General features: G+C 43.9%; 1 protein-coding gene across 3 annotated transcripts in view; it reads left to right on the forward strand.

Annotated features, from left to right (window-relative positions):
• The window catches only part of LOC115192159 (potassium voltage-gated channel subfamily C member 1), a 132,253-nt gene that overhangs the window by 42,342 nt on the left and 68,216 nt on the right, over window positions 1-21,695 (forward strand). For all 3 annotated transcript variants that reach the window (XM_029750359.1, XM_029750358.1, XM_029750357.1), the window contains exon 2: window positions 16,255-17,215. In XM_029750359.1, coding sequence (XP_029606219.1) covers window positions 16,255-17,215 — 961 coding nt within the window. The remainder of the gene's footprint in view (window positions 1-16,254; window positions 17,216-21,695) is intronic.

Consider the following 21,695-nt stretch of genomic DNA (forward strand, 5'->3'; position numbering starts at 1 on the left):
GAAGGAGAAATGGTGGGGGCATTGGCAGGTTGCTGTGGAGGGTGCCGGGCAGTTGACCGGGGTAGGGGTAGCCAGGTGGAAAGCATGGCCAGCCGTAGAGAAATGCTTTTTGAAATGCTTTTTGAAATGCTTTTTGAAATTTATCGGTGGTAACAGTGTTTCCTAGCCTCAGAGTAGTGGGCAGCTGGGAGGAGGTTATCTTATTCTCCATGGACTTTACAGTGTCCCACAACTTTTTTGAGTTAGTACTACAGGATGCAAATTTCTGTTTGTAAAAGCTAGCCTTAGCTTTTATAACTGCCTGTGTATATTTGTTCCTAACTTCCCTGAAAAGTTGCATATCACAGGGGCTATTCGATGCTAATGCAAAACGCCACAGGATGTTTTTGTGCTGGTCAAGGGCAGACAGGTCTGGAGTGAACCAAGGACTATTTCTAGTTTTTTTTTTAATTAGTGGGGCATGCTTATTTAAGATGGGGAGGAAGGCACTTTTAAAGAATAGCCAGGCATCATCTACTGAAGGGATGAGGTCAATGTCATTCCAGGATACCCCGGCCAGGTCGATTAGAAAGGCCTGCTCGCAGAAGTGTTTTAGGGAGCGTTTGACAGTGATGATGGGTGGTCGTTTGGGGTGGTGGTCGCAAACCCATCACGGATGCAGGCAATGAGGCAGTGATCGCTGAGATCTTGATTGAAAACAGCAGAGGTGTATTTGGAGAGTGAGTTAGTTAGGATGACATCTATGAGGGTGCCTGTGTTTACGGATTTGGGGTTGTACCTGGTAGGTTCATTGATAATTTGTGTGCGATTGAGGGCATCAAGTTTAGATTGTAGGATGGACGGGGTGTTAAGCATGTCCCAGTTTAGGTCACCTAGTAGCATGAGCTCAGAAGATAGATGGGGGGCAATCAATTCACATATGGTATCGAGGGCACAGCTGGGGGCAGAGGGAGGTCTATAGCAAGCGGCAACAGTGAGAGACTTGTTTCTGGAAAGTAGAAGCTTGAATTGTTTGGGTACAGACTTGGATAGTAATACAGAACTCTGCAGGCTATCTTTGCAGTAGATTGCAACACCGCCCCCTTTGGCAGTTCTATCTTGGCAGAAAATGTTATAGTTAGCGATGGAGATTTCAGGGTTTTTGGTGGTTTTCCTAAGCCAGGATTCAGACGCGGCTAAGACATCCGGGTTGGCAGAGTGTGCTAAAGCAGTGAGTAAAACAAACTTAGGGAGTAGGCTTCTAATGCTAACATGCATGAAACCAAGGCTTTTACGGTTACAGAAGTCAACAAATGAGAGCACCCGGGGAGTGGGAGTGGAGCTAGGCACTGCAGGACCTGGACTAACCTCCACATCACCAGAGGAACAGAGGAGAAGTAGGATAAGGGTACGGCTAAAGGCTATACGAACTGGCCGTCTAGCACGTTCGGAACAGAGAGTAAAAGGAGCAGGTTTCTGGGCACGATAGCATAGATTCAAGGTATAGTGTACAAGTCTGTGCTTGTTTCAGATTTAGATTAGAAATAGTTTAGGTAAGAATGTGGGTAAAATTAGACATTCGGGGTAGGCTTGGGTGGTATACCGTATATAACATATACCAGGGTATTTGGAAATAGTCACGGGATGTTTTTTCAAAACCGTTAACTATTTCTTTGAAGTTTTTTTAATACATTTGAATATTTGTTGCTACTTTTTAAGTAAATACAGGCAGTCAACTTGTGCAATACATAAGATAAAGCACATTGCATTCTTCATTTCAGCTGTCACATTATTTTTCATTATGAAGCTTACTGGTAGTCCCCAGTCACATGGTGTTTGTTTACAAGCACACAACAACGAGAGACTTGTGAGTCAATCACTGTTTTGCAGAAAGTGCCAGGTGATCTAGTTACAGTATGGAATTCACAACTAAATGTTTGCCAGCTAGATACAGTATCTTATAACTATTAAGTTAACTGTCTAAAATGTGCTAAATTCTCTGCAATCGTGCATTTGGGTTGCTAATTTAGTAGCTAGTGGTGAGCTTCTTGCAAAATCAAGTTTATCTTGGTAACAGCAGGGAATCCCCTCCTGAAACAAGAGCCTTGCTGTCTAATATTTGTTTTGTGCGTGCAGCAAACTGTGAGTAGCATTTTTTTGTTATTTGTAGGACTTTATGGGCTGGGATGTCTGTCCTGCAAATAGTTTTGTCAGAGACTGTATAAAAGTTTTGCAATGCGCTCCTTAGCATTTACCTAGCATTCACTATGGGACTTTACATGTACTTGTTAGCATTGCTAAACTTTGGATTACTTGTTCAGTGCCAGTATTACCGAATATCCCGCGATGGTACAAGGTCGGTATGAAGCACAGGAAGTTATTAACACCTTAATTGGGAAGTGTGGAATGGTATCAAGTAATTCAAATGACAATCTGGATACTGCCCAAACCTGATAAGGGGTGTCTTAGAAAGGATCACATTGTCTTTCCAAATACTCCTAGCTGTCTCACCTATCCAGCATCGATAATATATTTTTGATAAGGTCTTTCTCCTGGATGGAGTCAGTGAGGGAAATGATCTCTGAGAAATTGAAGATGGACCACAGAAAGATTGAGGTGGTGAGCGCCCACAGGACTGGAAAACCCACCACCGGCCCAAGTGATAGGCCCAGGACAATAGTGGTCAAGTTCCTGAGGTTCAAGGACAAGGTAGCTGTTCTGGAAAGAGCCAAGAACTTGAGATGAACGTATATCTTCCTCAACGAGGACTATCCTGAAGCTGTGCGCCAGAAGAGGAAAGAACTGATCCCAGTCATGAAAGCTGCCAGAGCTCGTGGGGACATTGCTTACATCCGCTATGACAGGCTCATTGTTCACCCTCCCTCCCAGAAGCCTGGAAGGGATGAGAGAGCCAAGGCTATGGGTTCGTAGCGTGAACCCCACAGCACACACACACACACACACACACACACACACACACACACACACACACACACACACACACACACACACACACACACACACACACACACACACACACACACACACACACACACACACACACACAGCAATTGATTAATGGACTGCTGAATGTATATTTTTTTATCTTGCTTTGTTTGCTCTTTTCAGTATTATGTCTATCTCTGATAAGCTACCCAGGAAAGGCCTGCAAATAGCCCATATTAATATTTGTAGCCTTAGAAATAAGGTTCATGAAATCAATAACTTGATAACATCAGATAACATTCGTAAATTAGCTATTTCTGAGACTCACTTAGATAATTCATTTGATGATACAGCAGTAGCAATACAAGGATATAACATCTATAGAAGAGACAGAAATGCTTATGGGGGAGGTGTTGCTGTATATATTCAGAGCCGTATCCCTGTAATGCTTAGAGAAGATCTTACAGTATGTCAAGTGTTATTGAAGTGTTGTGGTTGCAGGTTCACTTGGCACATCTAAAGGCTTTTCTTTTGGGATGTTGCTATAGGCCACCGAGTGCTAACAGTCAGTATCTAAATAATATGTGTGAAATGCTTGATAGTATATGTGATGTAAACAGAGAATTTTACTTTCTTGGGGACCTGAATATTGACTGTTTTTCATCAAGCTGTCCACTCAAGAGGAAGCTTCCTACTGTAACCAGTGCCTGTAATCTGGTTCAGGTTATTAATCAACCTACCAAGGTGTTTACAAACTCTACAGGAAACAAGATCATCCACATGTATCGATCACATTTTTTTATTATTTACTAATACTGTAGAACTTTGTTCTAAAGCTTTATCATATTATTGCTAAACATGCACCTGTTAAGAAACTGACTGTTAGTACAGTGAAGGCTCCATGGATTGATGAGGAATTGAGAACTGTATGGTTGAAAGACATGGGGCAAAAGGAGCAGCTAATAAGTCTGGTTGCACATCTGACTGGCTGACTTACTGCAAATTGAGAATGTAATGTGACTAAACTCAACAAAAAGAAGAAGAAACTGTATTATGAAGCCAAGAACGATGATATAAAGAATGATGGAAAAAAAACTTTGGAATACTTTAAATGAAATGATGGGCAGAAAGACAAATTCAACTCCCCATCTTTCATCGAATCAGATGGCTTATTCATCACTAAACCATTTGATGTTGCCAATTATTTTAAAGATGACTTCTTTGGCAAAGTAGGCTAACTTAGGCAGGAAATGCCAACAATGAACAGTGAGCAATTGTATACATGCATAAACAAATAATAAGAAAGAAAAGCTTTGCAAGTTTGAATTTTGTAAAGTTCCAGTGTTAGAGGTAGAAAAAGTATTGTTATCAATCAATAATAGCAAACCTCTTGGCATTGACAACTTAGATAGAAAGCTACTGAGGATGGTAGCTGACTCCATAGCCACTCCTATCTGTCATATTTTTAATCTGAGCCTTACATGTCCTCAGGCCTGGAGGGAAGCCAAAGTAATTCCGCTACCCAAGAGTGGTAAAGTGGCCTTTACTGGTTCTAACAGCAGACCTATAAGCTTGCTGCCAGCTCTTAGAAAACTGTTGGAAAAAGTTGTGTTTGACCAAATACAATGCTACAACACAGACTTTCAGCATGCTTATAGAGAAGGACACTCAACATGTACTGCACTGACACAAATGACTGATGATTGGTTGAAAGAAATGGATAATAAGAAGATTGTGGGAGCTGTACTGTTAGATTTCAGTGGAGCCTTTGATATTATTGACCATAACCTGTTGAAAAAACATATGTGTTATGGTTTTTCAACCTCTGCCATATCGTGGATTCAGATCTATCTATCTAATAGAACTAAAGGGTTTTCTTTAATGGAACTTCTCTAATGTCAAACATGTAAAGTGTGGTGTACCGCAGGGCAGCTCTCTAGGCCCTTTACTCTTTTCTATTTTTACCAATGACCTGCCACTGGCATTAAACAAAGCATGTGTGTCCATGTATGCTGATGATTCAACCATATATGCATCAGCAACTACAGCTAATGAAGTCACTGAAACCCCTAACAAAGAGTTGCAGTCTGTTTTGAATGGGTGGCCAGTAATACACTGGTCCTGAACATCTGTAAAATTAAGAGCATTGTATTTGGTACAAATCATTCCCTAAGTTCCAGACCTCAGCTGAATCTAGTAATGAATGGTGTGGCTGTTGAACAAGTTGAGGAAACTAAATCACTTGGCGTTACCTTTAGATTGTAAACTGTCATGGTCAAAACATATAGATTCAATGGTTGTAAAGATGGGGAGAGGTCTGTCCGTAATAAAGAGATGCTCTGCTTTTTTGACACCACACTCCAAAAAACAAGTTATGTAGGCTCTAGTTTTGTCTAATCTTGATTATTGTCCAGTCGTGTGGTCCAGTGCTGCAAGGAAATACCTAGTTAGGCTGCAGCTGGCCCAGAACAGATCGGCACGTTTTGCTCTTCATTGTAATCAGAGGGCTGATATAAATACTATGCATGCCAGTCTCTCTTGGCTAAGAGTTGAGGAGAGACTGACAGCATCACTTCTTCTTTTTATAAGAAACATTAATGTGTTGGAAATCCCAAATTGTTTGCATAGTCAACTTACACACAGCTCTGACACACACACTTACCCCACCAGACATGCCACCAGGGGTCTTTTCACAGTCCCCAAATTCAGAACAAATTCAAGAAAGCGTACAGAATTATATAGAGCCCGTATTGCATGGAACTTCCTTCCATCTCATGTTGCGCAAATTAACAGCAAACCTGGTTTCAAAAAACAGATTAAGCAACACCTCACAGCACAACGCTTCGCCCCTATTTGACCTAAATAGTTTGTGTGTAGGCATTGATATGTAGGCTACGTGTGCCTTTAATTTTTTTTATATAGTTCTGTCCATGAGCTGTTCTTGTCTATTGATGTTCTGTATTATGTCATGTTTTGTGTGGACCTCAGGAAGAGTAGCTGCTGCTTTTGCAACAGCTAATGGGGATCCTAATAACATACCACAAATACCCCAAAAACTGTTTTGAAACACCCCAGTCATGTCCATTGACAAACCTAATGTAACCGATGTGAAATGGCTAGTTAGTTAGCGGTGGTGCGCGCTAATAGCATTTCAATCGGTGACGTCACTCGCTCTGAGACTTGAAGTAGGGTTTCCCCTTGCGTTGCAAGGGCCGCGGCTTTTGTGGCGCGATGGGTAACGATGCTTCGTGGGGTGTCAGTTGTTGATGTGTGCAAGGGTCCCTGGTTCGAGCCCAGGTTGGGGCGAAGAGAGGGACGGAACCTACACTGTTACACTAAGACCTTTCAAATGTAATTTCTAATTCTCAAGTATTCCTGCTGGTCACTTTTCCAGGCAGACAGATCTACTGATATCACAAGTTTATTCATAAGACGTAACCACTGTAAATAATCACTTATTTATGAAAACAATTTATTAATCAGCGCCACCTTCATCCTACATTTTAATTTAATTCCTACTCTCTCTTAGACATTGGTCCAGTCATTTCCCTCTCCTTCTCTATCGATCTATCTTTCTTTCTTTCTCTCTTTCTCTCTTTCTCTCTTCCTTCCCCCTTCTCTCCACTTCTCTCTCTTTCTCCCCCTCATCTCTCTTCCCTCTACCTCTCTCCTCTTTCTGTTCTCTTCCCCCCTCCTCCTCTACTCTGCTGCAATGTCGAGGGTTTTCATATTGGTGCAGTGTTTAAAGATGTCCTCAGACCATTGCAGTGTTCAGTATTATGTTCAGACCATTGCAGTGTGGAGTCTGTCTCTGTGTGTGTGTGTGTGTGTGTGTGTGTGTGTGTGTGTGTGTGTGTGTGTGTGTGTGTGTGTGTGTGTGTCTGACTGGCAGACTCAGTGTGAGTGTGTGTGTGTGTGTGTGTGTGTGTGTGTGTCTGACTGGCAGACTCAGTGTGAGTGTGTGTGTGTGTGTGTGTGTGTGTGTGTTTGTGTGTGTGTGTGTGTGTATCGGAGCTCTCAAAACAACCCCACTGTCTCAGTGTGACTGAAAACCCACTACTAAGTGTTCTCCTCACAGCACTACCCTCATCACTGTCACGCTTACATCTGGATCAGGTAGACCAGGGCTGTGTCTGAAATGGAACCCTGTTCCCTATGTAGTGCACAACTTTTAACCAAGGCCCATGCATCCCCATTCTCCACCCTTCCCTGCATGCATTTAAAATAATTGGATTGGTGTAAGCATTGGCTGGAGGAGAGTTCCCACCATTTTTAAACCCATACACTTCAGGAGAAGGGTGGAGGTAGAGATTAGGCCTTTCCTCTGACTTAACCACTACCAGAAGGGCCGTCTGCCAGTCCATCTCCATGAGTAGATGTGTTGTTAGTCTGACTGCGCCCCAAATGGCACCCTTTTCCCTATATAGTGCACTACCTTTGACCAGGACCCTGCACCCTATTCCCCTACATAGTTCACTACTTTTGACCAGAGCCTTATGAGTCCTGGTCAACAGTAGTGCACTATCTAGAGAATAGGGTGCCATTTTGGGACACAGCCATACAGTATCATCTCAGGAACTCCCCGGGGAGCTTTGAGACGTTTAAGACGTGATGTGCTCAATGAACCTACAGAGTTCATTCAGCACACTTTCCTCCTGTGTCTGAAAATATCACTAGCCGTCAAATCCTTGCTTCCTCTATCATTGTTTCCTCCATTCTTCACCTCCCTCTCAAAGCGTTTTTGAAGAGGAGGTCAGAGGGGAGGGATCTTCGATCTGTTCCTCCAAGGGAACAAGGATGGAGGAAACAAGGCCCGAGGAAGTAAGGATTTGAAGGCACAGTCATGGACTAAAGGTTAGGAGGATAGTAGGGGCCTGTGAGCTGCTAGAAAAGGGGAAAATCTCACCCTGCAACTGCAAGAGCCAGGGGAATGGCAGGCTTTTGCTCCAGCCAAGGTTACACACAGACATACACACACATGTACACACACACACACACACACGCATGCACACACTCACGCACACACGCATGCACACACACACTCACCTCTTGTTTCAGCTTGTGGACGCTCAAATCATATTTTCCTTAACCCCTAACCCTAAACCTAACCTTAATCCTGACCTTAACCCTAAACCTAACTCCTAAACCTAACCTTTAACCCCAAACTCTAATTCTAACCCTAACACTAATTCTAACCCTAAACTCACAAGAATTAGCCTTTTTCCAAGTGGGGACTGACAAAATGTCCTCAGTTGGCCAAATGTTTGTTTGTTTACCAATCTTGTGGGGACTTCTCGCCTCACAAGTATAGTTAAACATCTCCACACACACACACACACACACACACACAAACAAATACTCACACCATCTATAATAAAACATGCATGTCAATGGAGGGAACCGTTAAATGTTTGATAAAGCAACAGAAAGAGAAAGATCCAATGGAAAGAGAAACAAGACTTGCAAACTCATACAAAAAAAGTGTCCCCAAAAGTGGAGCTTGAGTGCTTTAGGATGGCGAGGCGAGGCAGGTGACATCACAGGCAATGGGCTCGGCGGTGTCTCTAGTCGGCACGGAAACGGGTCTCCTCATTATCAGCGTTTCCAGGCCACAGTGAGATGAGATGAGGCTTGTTAAATTAGTTCATGTTAATAGGCTGGGGGAATTAAGCAGCTCTCCCAGGAGTATCCAGACCACTCATTTGGGCTGTGTTTTTTAAAATTAATCTGTCATGAGAAGATTGACCCGACTGCTGCATTTGAGACACATCCTCAAAGACATCTATAACATAATGTACTGTAGTAAAGGTATATATACACTGGAGCCACTTGTCATTTTGGGCTGGGTTGGTTTGATATTCATAATGTCGGTTGAGTGTGTTTAGGTTTTTATATTTTGGGAAATTAGAGGGATTTTGTTGTATGTGTGCACCTGCATGTGTGTGTGCTTGTATGTTTTACGTTTGTGTAGTATGAAATGCAAGCTCCCTATCCAGATGTACGTGTTTCTCTCTATACTGAGATCTGAGCAGGCATTTCGCAAGACGACTGCTACTCTGCAGCTAGGGCTCTGGAAGGACCCCGATACATTCAGGCAGCTTACTGCATAAACCAGAGAGAGGGAAGGGGAGGGAGAGAGAGTGAGAGACAGAGAGAGACCGAGGAGGAGTGTGGAGGTATGGGAGAGCTAAAGATCTAGAGGTAGAGAGCGAGCAAGTGAGAGAGAGAGAGAGAGAGAGAGAGAGAGAGAGGGATTTCTGTGAGAAAGAAAGGGGAGGAGGAAGAGGATAGCGAGGGAACAGAGAGGAGGGGAGGGGAACGCTGCAGAGGGGGAAACAGCAGCAGCACCACACACACACACACACACGTATATAAGTGACTGTAATGACGTGTTACATAAAGGGAATTCATTGGGTGGCAGAGACAAAGACAGAGGGGCAGAGACAGAGGGGCAGAGACAGAGGGGCAGAGACAGAGGGGCAGAGATGCAGAGGCAGAGGGAGGGGGAGGGAGAGCCGGAGAGATGCAGAAAAAGAGAGGCATATAGAGACTGAGGCAGAGAAAGACAGAGAGAAAGGCAGAGGGCGAGGCAGAGAAAGAGAGGCTGGGCGATATGGCCTAATAATCATACCTCGATTTTTTTTCAAATTTATGGGCGATTCAGAATATACACTACCGTTCAAAAGTTTGGGGTCACTTAGAAATGTCCTTGTTTTTGATAGAAAAGCAAAAAACTTTGTTCATTAAAATAACATCAAATTGATCAGAAATACAGTGTAGACATTGTTAATGTTGTAAATGACTATTGTAGCTGGAAATGGCTGATTTTTAATGGAATATCTACATAGGTGTACAGAGGCCCATTATCAGCAACCATCACTCCTGTGTTCCAATGGCACGCTGTGTTAGCTAATCCAAGTTTATCATTTTAAAAGACTAACTTATCATTAGAAAAGCCTTTTGCAATTATGTTAGCACAGCTAAAAACTGTTGTTCTGATTAAATAAGCAATAAAACTGTCCTTCTTTAGACTAGTTTAGACTAGTATCTGGAGCATCAGCATTTGTGGGTTTGATCACAGGCTCAAAATGGCCAGAAACAAAGAACTGTCTTCTGAAACTCATCAGTCTATACTTGTTCTGAGAAATGAAGGCTATTCCATGTGAGAAATTGCCAAGAAACTGAAGATCTCGTACAACGCTTTGTACTTCTCCCTTCACAGAACAGAGCAAACTGGCTCTAACCAGAATAGAAAGAGGAGTGGGAGGCACCAGTGCACAACAGAGCAAGAGGACAAGTACATTAGTGTCTAGTTTGAGAAACAGATGCCTCACAAGTCCTCAACTGACAGCTTCATTAAATAGAACCTGCAAAACACCAGTCTCAATGTCAACAGTGAAGAGGTGATTCCGGGATGCTGGTCTTCTAGGCAGAGTTCCTCTGTCCAGTGTCTGTGTTGTTTTGCCCATCTTAATCTTTTCTTTTTATTGGCCAGTCTGAGATATGGCTTTTTCTTTGCAACTCTGCCCAGAAGGCCAGCATCCCTAGGCAGATTTCCTCTGTCCAGTGTCTGTTCTTTTGCCCATCTTAATCTTTTCTTTTTATTGGCCAGTCTGAGATATGGCTTTTTCTTTGCAACTCTGCCTAGAAGGCCAGCATCCCTGAGTCATTCACTGTTGACATTGAGACTGGTGTTTTGCGGGTACTATTTAATGAAGCTGCCAGTTGAGGATTTGTGAGGCGTCTGTTTCTCAAACTAGACAATCTAATGTACTTGTCCTCTTGTCCTCAACAATAATTTGATGAATTCAGGGCTTGTGAAATTATACTTTGGCTACCTTCCACAATAATGACCCACTAATAATGTAATTATTTTATTAAAATAGTTTAACTGTCTATGAAAAGGGCATTTTTGTTAAATGTATTACCAGAACCATGCATAATGCACAATCACTAATAATGACCAACAACTTGTAGCCGCCATTATAGAAAATTTACACAGGTCTCAAAAGCAATCTCTGAAGAACAATCCCATGTGCTAGTGCGTAGCCAGCTAATCTTTATATTTAAAGTTTAGCCAACTTGGATCTATTCAAATCAAATCAAATGTATTTATGTACAGAAACCCAGCCTAAAACCCCAAACAGCAAGCAAATGCAGGTGTAGAAGCATGGTGGCTAGGAAAAACTCCCTAGAAAGGCCAAAACCTAGGAAGAAACCTAGAGAGGAACCAGGCTATGAGGGGTGGCCAGTTCTCTTTTGGCTGTGCTGGGTGGAGATTATAACAGAACATGGCCAAGATGTTCAAATGTTCATAAATGACCAGCATGGTCAAATAATAATAATCACAGTAGTTGTCGAGGGTGCAACAGGTCAGCACCTCAGGAGTAAATGTCAGTTGGCTTTTCATAGCCGATCATTGAGAGTATCTCTACCGCTCCTGCTGTCTCTAGAGCGTTGAAAACAGCAGGTCTGGGACAGGTAGCACGTCCGGTGAACAGGTCAGGGTTCCATAGCTGCAGGCAGAACAGTTGAAACTGGAGCAGCAGCACGGCCAGGTGGACTGGGGACAGCAAGGAATCATCATGCCAGGTAGTCCTGAGGCATGGTCCTAGGGCTCAGGTCCTCCGACATAGAGAGAGAAAGAAAGAAATAATTAGAGAGGGCATACTTAAATTCACACAGGACACCGGATAAGACAGGAGAAATACTCCAGATATAACAGACTAACCCTAGCCCCCCGACACAAACTACTGCAGCATAAATACTGGAGGCTGAGACAGGAGGGGTCAGGAGACACTGTGGCCCCATCCGATGATACCCCCGGACAGGGCATAACAGGCAGGATATAACCCCACCCACTTTGCCAAAGCACAGCCCCCACACCACTAGAGGGATATCCTCAATCACCAACTTACCATCCTGAGACAAGGCCGAGTATAGCCCACAAATTTGCTAGCTAACAAGGTAGAACAGGTGAATTGGTATGAATACACCCTTCTGTCCATCTCCCACTGTTTGAACAGCATGCTAGCCTGTCCACTTTGCTCTTAAGTTTTCGTTTTTGCATCTTTTACTTTTGGTTTAAGCTTCAAACAGCTTAAAATAAAATATTTTTTTGTTAATCCAAAATATATTTCACAGCAGTTTAGACGGTACAATGATTCTTTACACTATACTTGCTTGTTTTGTCACATAAACTGAAATTAGCCAAACTATTAGAATTTTAGCATCCAGGAAGTGTTTCGGTGTCCATATGAGCGGTTCTGTTGGACCAAACCGCAAATGGCGAGTAGAAACCGCATGTTGTCGGAGAGGAAGAAGTTATTTTTCCTATTTGATGTTCTCAGTGGCAGGGGGATGAGTTTGGTGTTTGTGTGTAAATTGGAAGTCACAGCAGAAGGAGCAAGACCAAAAAGACAACACGAGAACAAGTGGACATAAACCCCCATAAAAAAATACAGGCATTTGGAATATCGTGCTAAAACATACATTCGAGTGAATCTAATTAATTCAATATATTGCCCAGCCATAGTTTGAGGCTTGGTTGAGTTAGTTTAGGTTGAGGCTGGGTTAGATTGAGGTTGGTTTAGCTTAAGTTTGGTTGAGGCTTGGATGAATTAGGTTGGGTTGAGGTTGTGTTAGGTTTGGTTGAGGCTGGGCTGAAGTTGGGTTAGGTTATGTTGAGTTGAAGCTGGGTTGAGGTTGGGTTTGGTTAGGCTGGGTTGAGGTTGGGTTGGGTTAGGCTGGGTTGAGGTCGGGTTGAAGCTGGGTTGGGTTAGTTTGGGTTCAGATCGGTTGTGTGAGAGAGAGTGAGGTTCCATGTGCCTGAGATGAACAGATACTATTGATCCAGAGGGGCCGATAGGAGAAAAGGCCTGGTGCTTTAAACAGGCACGCTGGCTCAATCGATAGACATTTATCTATGTGAAGGCGAACATGACATGTCTGTTTTCATAATGGTGGCCGCGCATTGCCCACAGCGTCGTAACTCACTAACCCCCATCTCTCTCTCTCTTTCTCTCCCTCGCTCTCTATTCATGTCCCTCTTCCTCTTTCCACCTCTCTCTGTCTCTACTGTACAGTCGCACTCTATCTTCAACCCCCCTCTCACTGTTTTCTACCTCTGCCTCTCTTTTCCCCCAGCTCTTTCTCTCTCTCTCTCCCTCTCTCTCTTTCTGTCTCAGTGCAATGTCAATGAGATTGCAGCATTCAGGATGTCCATACTGTTTTAGCTCATCTCTCTCTCTCTCTCTCTCTCTCTCTAATCCCCCCCCTCTCTCTCTAGTGTGTATTTTTGGTCTGTTGTTCGTGGTGTCTGGCACCACCTATCTTCCGTCTTTTATCAGAAGCACAGGTCTGAATGCACACTATAGTACCACTGCAATGACCCAAAACGCAGCACAGCACCGGCACCCTTCACTGGATATAGCTACCTATCAGAGAACCTTCATTCAGCAAATATTTTATTTACATTCACAGTCAGCTGATAGGCCAAAGCTATGGGTCTATTCTCATTGACGAGAATTAATGAGAATTTCGAGAGATTCTACTGGTATCTATTCTCGAGAGAAACTACTATAATGTAAACTTGCGTATTTCTCACATCTCGAATGCTACCTCCGGAGGTCGCGCACGACACTCGTCCGACAGATGGCCCCCCTCTAAGCAGGGGAGTGTAAACAGAATCGTGTCCTTGAGCCCAACATTCATACAGTTAAAATACTAATAGCAGAGTAATGTTTTTGAAACAGCTGAAATGTCAACATGTTCATTATATTTTAAACTAGTTTTATTGAGTTTATCTGAAATTGCATTAACAACTTGTTACATTCTCAAATTGTAACTGCTTCACGGGGGTGGCAGCATCCCCTTTTTCCTCCAAACATAACGATGGTCATTATGGCCAAACAGTTCTATTTCTGTTTCATCTGACCAGAGGACATTTCTCCGAAAAGTACGATCTCTGTCCCCATGTGCAGTTGCAAACCGTAGTCTGGCTTTTTTATGGCGGTTTCGGAGCAGTGGCTTCTTCCTTGCTGAGCGGCCTTTCAGGTTATGTCGATATAGGACTCGTTTTACTGTGGATATAGATATTTTGTACCTGTTTCCTCCAGCATCTTCACAAGGTCCTTTGCTGTTGTTCTGGGATTGATTTGCACTTTTCACACCAAAGTACGTTCATCTCTAGGAGACAGAACACGTCTCCTTCCTGAGCGGTATGACGGCTGCGCTGTCCCATGGTGTTTATACTTGCGTACTATTATTTGTACAGATGAACGTGGTACCTTCAGGCGTTTGGAAATTGCTCCCAAGGATGAACCAGACTTGTGGAAGTCTACAATTTTTTTTCTTATGTCTTGGCTGATTTCTTTTGATTTTCCCATGATGTCAAGCAACGAGGCATTGAGTTTGAAGGTAGGCCTTGAAATAGATCCACAGGTACACCTCCAATTGACACAAATTATGTCAATTAGCCTATCAGAAGCTTCTTAAGCCATGACATCATATTTGGGAATTTTCCAAGCTGTTTAAAGGCACAGTCAACTTAGTGTATGTAAACTTCTGACCCACTGGAATTGTGATACAGTGAATTATAAATGAAATAATCTGTCTGTAAACAATTGTTGGAAAAATGACTTGTGTCATGCACAAAGTAGATGTCCAAACCGACTTGCCACAACTATAGTTTGTTAACAAGAAATTTGTGGAGTGGTTGAAAAACGAGTTTTAATGACTCCAACCTAAGTGTATGTAAACTTCCGACTTCAACTGTACATATGAAATGGGTGATGCAATACGTAAACACAATTTAAAAGTGGCTAAGATACCGTGGAATAGTGTGGAGTGCAGTTTATACATATGAGATGAGTAATGCAAGATACGGAACATTATTAAAGTGTCTTGTGATCCATTTCTAAAAATGGCCAGTGATTCCTAATCTAGGTCTATAGGCAGCCGCTTCTGATGTGCTAGTGATGGCTGTTTAGCAGTCTGATGGCCTTGAGATAGAAGCTGTTTTTCAGTCTCTCTGTCTCAGCTTTGATGCACCTGTACTGACCTTGCCTTCTGGATGATAGCGGGGTGAACAGGCAGTGGCTCGAGATGTTGATGTCCTTGATTATATTTTTGGCCCTCCTATGGCATCGGGTGCTGTAGGTCTCCAGGAGGGCGGGATGTTTGCCCCCAGTAATGTGTTGGGCAGGCCGCACCACCCTCTGGAGAGCTTTGCGGTTGTGGGCGTTGCAGTTGCCGTACCAGGCGGTGATACAGCCCAACAGGATGCTCTCAATTGTGCATCTGTAAAAGTTTGTAAGGGTTTTAGATGTTAAGCCAAATTTCTTTAGCCTCTTGAGTTTGAAGAGGCGCTGATGCGCCTTCTTCACCACATTGTCTGTGTGGGGGAACCATTTTAGTTTGTTAGTGATGTGTACGCCGAGGAACTTGAAGCTTTCCACCTTTCCACCTGCTCCATCTGCTGTTTCCTGAAGTCCACGATCATCTCCTTAGTTTTGTTTATGTTGAGTGAGAGGTTATTTTCTTGGCACCACATTCCCAGAGCCCTCATCTCCTCCCTGTAGGCTGTCTCATCGTTGTTTGGAATCATTAGAAGAAGACAATGTTTGTCTTCCTCAACTTCTAATGACCTCTTTAGCAGTTTGACATTTATGAGTCTTGTCCTTGAGGCAGAACTGAGTGATTTCAGCTAGTTTTGTGTCATCATAGTGGTCTCTGACTTGTGGTCACTCGCTCAGGCGGAACAAACTTAAATTTGCACTGAAAATGTCATTGAAAAAACAGAAAGGTGTCAAAAATTTTTGTGCAAACGTCTTTTCTGAATGTAAAAGTAATCCTAGAAGTAATCATCTAGTTTTTCAAAAGTCTCTGTAATCTGATGACAATATTTTTGCTGGTAACATAACGAATTACAGTCACAATTTTTTTGTTATCCATGTAATCCGTTACTCCCCAATCCTGACTGCATGGTTGGTATGTGGTTTGTTCAGTTGAACTGTGAGTTCATCAGAGTGCCTGTGTAATCGTTGGTTTAGACCTAAAACTGTGTAAAACAGATCTATTCATCAAAAGTGGGAACCATTGGTGTTTATTTTTTTTGCAGTTTAGGTTAACCTCTGTTGCTGCATGTTTTCTGTGATACAGTATGTGGAAGACATTAATCTGTAAATTAATTTGATCCTTTGGGTTAGGCTTCGGTGAGAATTCAATGAGCCTAAGAAACATAATCCTGTAACAGGCAACTAAGTAAAAAAAAACTTGAACCTAACCATCTTTCTCTCTCCTTCTCTCTCCCTCTCTCCTCTCCTCCAGTACTGTGCGTTCCTCTCCCTTCTGTTCATCCTCATCTCCATCACCACCTTCTGCCTGGAGACGCACGAGGCCTTCAACACCATCTACAACAAAACAGAAAACGTGACGGTGGGCGATGTGACAAGTCAGGAGATCGTCTACGAGGTGGTGACCGATGGCTGGCTCACCTATGTGGAGGGAACGTGCGTCATCTGGTTCACCATTGAGGTCATGATGCGCGTGATCTTCTGCCCCTGCAAGAAGGAGTTCTTCAGTAGCACCCTCAATATCATTGACTTTATTGCCATCATGCCCTTCTACCTGGAGGTGGCGCTCAGCGGTCTGGATTCCAAAGCCGCCAAAGACGTGTTGGGCTTCCTGCGAGTGGTGCGCTTCGTCAGGATCCTGCGTATCTTCAAGTTGACTCGTCACTTCGTGGGTCTGCGGGTGCTGGGCCACACGCTCCGCGCCAGTACCAACGAGTTCCTCCTCCTCATCATCTTCCTCGCCCTCGGGGTGCTCATCTTCGCCACCATGATCTACTATGCCGAGCGCATCGGTGCCGACCCTGACGACCCTACGGCCGCCAAACACACAAACTTCAAGAACATCCCCATTGGCTTCTGGTGGGCCGTGGTCACCATGACCACTCTGGGCTATGGGGACATGTACCCTGAGACGTGGTCGGGGATGCTGGTGGGCGCACTGTGCGCCCTGGCGGGGGTGCTGACCATCGCCATGCCTGTGCCCGTTATTGTCAACAACTTTGGCATGTACTACTCACTGGCCATGGCCAAGCAGAAGCTGCCCAAGAGGAAGGGCAAGCACATCCCTCGGCCCACCATGCCGGGCTCGCCCAACTACTGCAAGCCAGACGCCCTGGCCATGGCCACTGCCGGGCCGGGTATGGTGGGCTCAGGCAGCCTGGGGGGAGGGGACTGCCCTCTGGCCCAGGAGGAGATCATCGAGATCAACAGGACAGGTGAGTCGAGAAGGGGAGGGAGGAGCTGGATGGAGGGAGAGAAGGGGAGGAGAGGCATGTGTGTGCGTGCATGCGCCTGTGTGAGTGTTTGTGTGTGCGGATGAAGTATATTTGGAATCTATCTAGAGTGACTGACTGCTGGTGACCTGCAGCATCCCACACTAATATTGCAATATTATGATCAAATTACCCCGATCACTCTGTCTACATGATGTGGTGTCTCGGCTTGTCTCTGAGTCACATATAACTAACCCAATGTACCAAAACATATACCCCACGTCTGAATCACTGTACTGTACTTTAGCCAATAAAGATCACCCATAAAATACTGGAACAGTCTTAAATAGCACTTTGTCAGATTATGGTTCCCAACCATCACAATCCTCCCTTTCTACCACATGTGTGGGTATGTGGAGTGTGTGTGTGTGTTTCCATCCCTCTCCAGTCTGTAGAATTAACCCGATTAGAGAGTGTGGGGAGAAATGAAGTGGATCTGTAACCATGTTAAATAGGGAAGCTGAGGCTGCACACACACACACACACACACACACACACACACACACACACACACACACACACACACACACACACACACACACACACACACACACACACACACACACACACACACACAAGCTGATGAGGTCAGATAGACACCGTAGCTCTGTATAGAGCAGGGTGATCCCATAATCTAACCCCCCCAGCCACCCCTCCACCCTCATCCTTCTCTCTCTGCTGGGGAGCTCTCAACACGTCGGCTTTAACGTTTATAAATATTTCGTTGGGAAGATTGGCCTGTCAAAACGCTGTTTGACAGTGGACAGAAATGTAATTAAACTTGGAAGAGTAGAGCGGGTGTTGGGGGGTGATGGGTGGAGGGTTGGGGGTGGATTGGGAGAAGGATTAGTTATGACAAGAGAGAAGTTGAGAAGCATGTAAAATGGCATTCTAGAGGGCCCCTCAATATACATATGTAGGCTACTCAGAGCCTGATACATACACGCTCGCACGCGTGCACTCACTCACGCACACACACGTGCATGTGCACATACATGCACGCATGTGCACACACACACACACACACACTCGGGATGTGCGCGACTACTCAAGTACTGGAATCTGTGTTTGTATTCAATTAAATAATTGAGTACTCAGCATTTTAAAATGCAACTATTTAGCAGGTTACATTTAAAAGCACTGGCAACATTTCTGCAAGATGTGAGTATGTCAAGGGCAGTGAATGTTAAAGTTGTGTGTCAGAACAACCAGCGGTGGGCCACTGCAGCTAAATCAATATAGGGGAAACACTGAATTGACAAGTAATACATTACACACACACACACACACACACACACACACACACACACACACACACACACACACACACACACACACACACACACACACACACACACACACACACACACACACACACACACACACACACACACACACACTTACATACATATAGGTACATCATATAGGCCTATTTCCCTCTTGCACTAGCAACCCCTCACACTAGTAATAAATAGGCTTTTTTTTGTGTGTGTGTGTGTGTTTGTAGGGACATGCCAGTCCCGATCAGCTGGTGAGTTCACACAGCCGAAAGAGCTCCTTCTGTCAACACAGCTTACAGCCCAGGAGGGGAGACAAGTGTAGCTCAGTCTGTAGAGCATGGCTGCTTGCAGTGCTAGGGTTGTGAGTTCAATTCCCACAGGGGACTAATAGCAAAAAAAAGTGTTAAAATGTATGCATTCACTACTGTAAGTCATTCTGGATAAAAGCCTCTGCTAAATGACTAAAATGTAAGTAGGGAGAGAGGATTGGTGTGGAGTAACCAACTAGGCTCTGTTTGAAAGTTGTAGAGCTAGTTTCTGGGAAACGGATTAAGCCTAGAGTAAAAAAGTATTTAAATCAAGAATTTCCATTGAACATGCTTTTTTGTCCTGGGATCTTTTATTTCAGGTCGTGAGGCATGGACCAACACATTTGTACAACCAAGATGGCGGCAGGGCAGTTTCGCTAAGCATGTTGTGTCACACTGTTTGTTTGTTTCAAGTGTTACACGTTTTTATTACTTTGCAAAACCGTTATAGGCTGCGAAAGTTAAACAACAGTCAAAATCTAAAATCCTACAGGATCAAAGCAATCGAAGTGTTAAAATCGCTAGTAAACCAAGCAGGGACATCTGCTGGTTTCGACACGAGGAGATAGTGCCGGTGTGGTGCCCTCCCTGAAAGCCGAGAGACGATACATCTGTGCTGTGACTGACTGTCTAGACACGTTTGGGCCGACTAGCCTTGGATACTCCTCGACGGTCAGGTTTTTCATCTGTGTTCCAGCAATCTACCAGTCTTCTGACTCCTTTCTTGCCTTGCTGTGTTGTGTGCTTAGGGTTGCCAACTGTCCCGTATTAGCCGGGATGTCCCTTATATTGGGCTAAATTGATTTGTCCCATACGGGACCTCCCTTGTCCCGTATATTCATCCAATCACAGTATAGTGTAAATGCGGCAATTCCTGCAAATTAATTTCTGTTGTTGTTCGGTCGATTTGGCATATCAAGGAAATATGGATAAACCTGCAAAAAAAGAAAAGACTGGGCAGCTACAACAAACAGGAAGCAAAAAATATGTGGGTTAAGCCCATCAGTGGTGACTCGACGAAACCTTTCTGTACTTTATGCCGTCGGGACTTCTCAGTTGGCCATAGCGGGGAGAATGACCTTACTCAGCGTGCATCCACAGAAATGCACAAGAAGCTAAAGGTGCTAGCAATATCAGTGCATTCTTCGTGGCGTCTACTGCAGAAAAATGACAAAATCGCGGCAAGTGAAGCCTCGTATGTGTACCATACAGTTAAACACGGACTTAGCTACAACAGCACTGACTGTCTTGTTAAGCTCAATGGTGCTTTGTTCCATGACTCAAATGTTGTGAAGAAGATGCACTTGGGAAGAACAAAAGCTGAGATGATTACAATGAATGTTTTAGGACCAAAGACTGTGCGGGATATTTTGGATGATCTGTCCCCGACCGAAGGTGAGCCCGTGTATTTCTCAGTTGCCAGTGATGCCTCCATCAAGGGAAATAGAAAAATGTTTCCAGTGTGCGTGAGATATTTCTCTGTGACTGATGGAATGCAGTGCAAGTTACTTGACTTTCATGAAGACAGTGATGATATTAGACACATCACAGCCTATGCAACAGATAATGCCAATGTCAACTTTGGAAAACACCACTCCGTTTACCAGTTATTGAGCAGTGCCAACAATTGCATTCTGAAAGCTAATTGCCCAGCTCACATAGCTCATAATGCCTGCAAGCACGCCTGCGATCAGCTGTCACTGGATATTGAGACAATTGTTTTAAAGATCTACAGCCACTCACTTCTCAGTATCTGCTTCCCGAAGAGAGGAACCGCGAGCATGTTTTGCCTTTGTTGACATTGAGTGGCGTGAAATTCTGCGACAGGTTTGCACATGATGGCTCTCTCTTCATCCAGCTGTCGATCGTCTCCTGCAAAGCTGGCCAGCTCTTACTTCATACTTCAGGTCCCCTGGGGAGACGAAGAGTATTTTTGAGTATGAAGAAAAAACGAAAGCTGCTGAGATTTAGCTGTGCTTTTTCCACAACGTGGGGTGTGTTTTTGACCAACTCGTAAAAAAGCTGGAGGAAACAACGCTCTGCATCACAGATGTTTACAAGGAAGTCCAAAAGTTCAAAATGAAGATGCTTCGGCGGAAACAGGACAGCTTTTTTGGATACCAGACCAAGCAGCTGATGGACAAACAATTGTCAGCACAAAGGTCCAAACAGCAACAGGACTTTGAAGTTCAATGACACTGCCATTGCATACATTGACAAGTGGTTTGATTTCTCACCAGAAAATGTAATGGTGAAACTGAAACCGATCAGTCTCTATGAGGAGCTCTCCTTCACTGACCCGGAGCAGGTGGTGGTTGCCCTCAAAATGACAGAGACAGTCAGTATGGACCAACTCTATGAAGAGTTTTGTGCTAGCTGGGAGGAAATACAGAAAACCAGACATGATACCACAAAATCCACCAGTGAGAAGTGGGTGGCAGTTTTCCAAAACCTAGGGAAAGCCAACTTGATTAACATGTTCAGGATAGTCTCATTTGTTCTGTGTGCCAGGCTCAAATGCCTTTGTAGAAAGGATTTTCTCTCTGATGACCATTAAATGGCCAGACTCAAGAAACAGATGCAGCACAGAGGCTCTGTGACAGAGCTGATCAAAAAGGAACTTCAAATATCTGTGAACTGTGACTTGTCATGTAAGGACTTCTCTCTGGCTATGCAAAAGGACAAAGGACTGCTTTGTCAGTAAAGAGCAGCAAAAAATATCCATGGTAAAAGTAGACTTGGTGAGTGACTCATGCCCCTCTTTTCCTCTTTTGAATTTGAAATGTATTTTTTTTATTTTTTTATTCTGTAAAGTTCAAAATGTAGATTTCTTTG

Source organism: Salmo trutta, chromosome 4 (assembly GCF_901001165.1).
Source record: "Salmo trutta chromosome 4, fSalTru1.1, whole genome shotgun sequence".
NCBI classification, from domain to species: Eukaryota; Metazoa; Chordata; class Actinopteri; order Salmoniformes; family Salmonidae; genus Salmo; species Salmo trutta.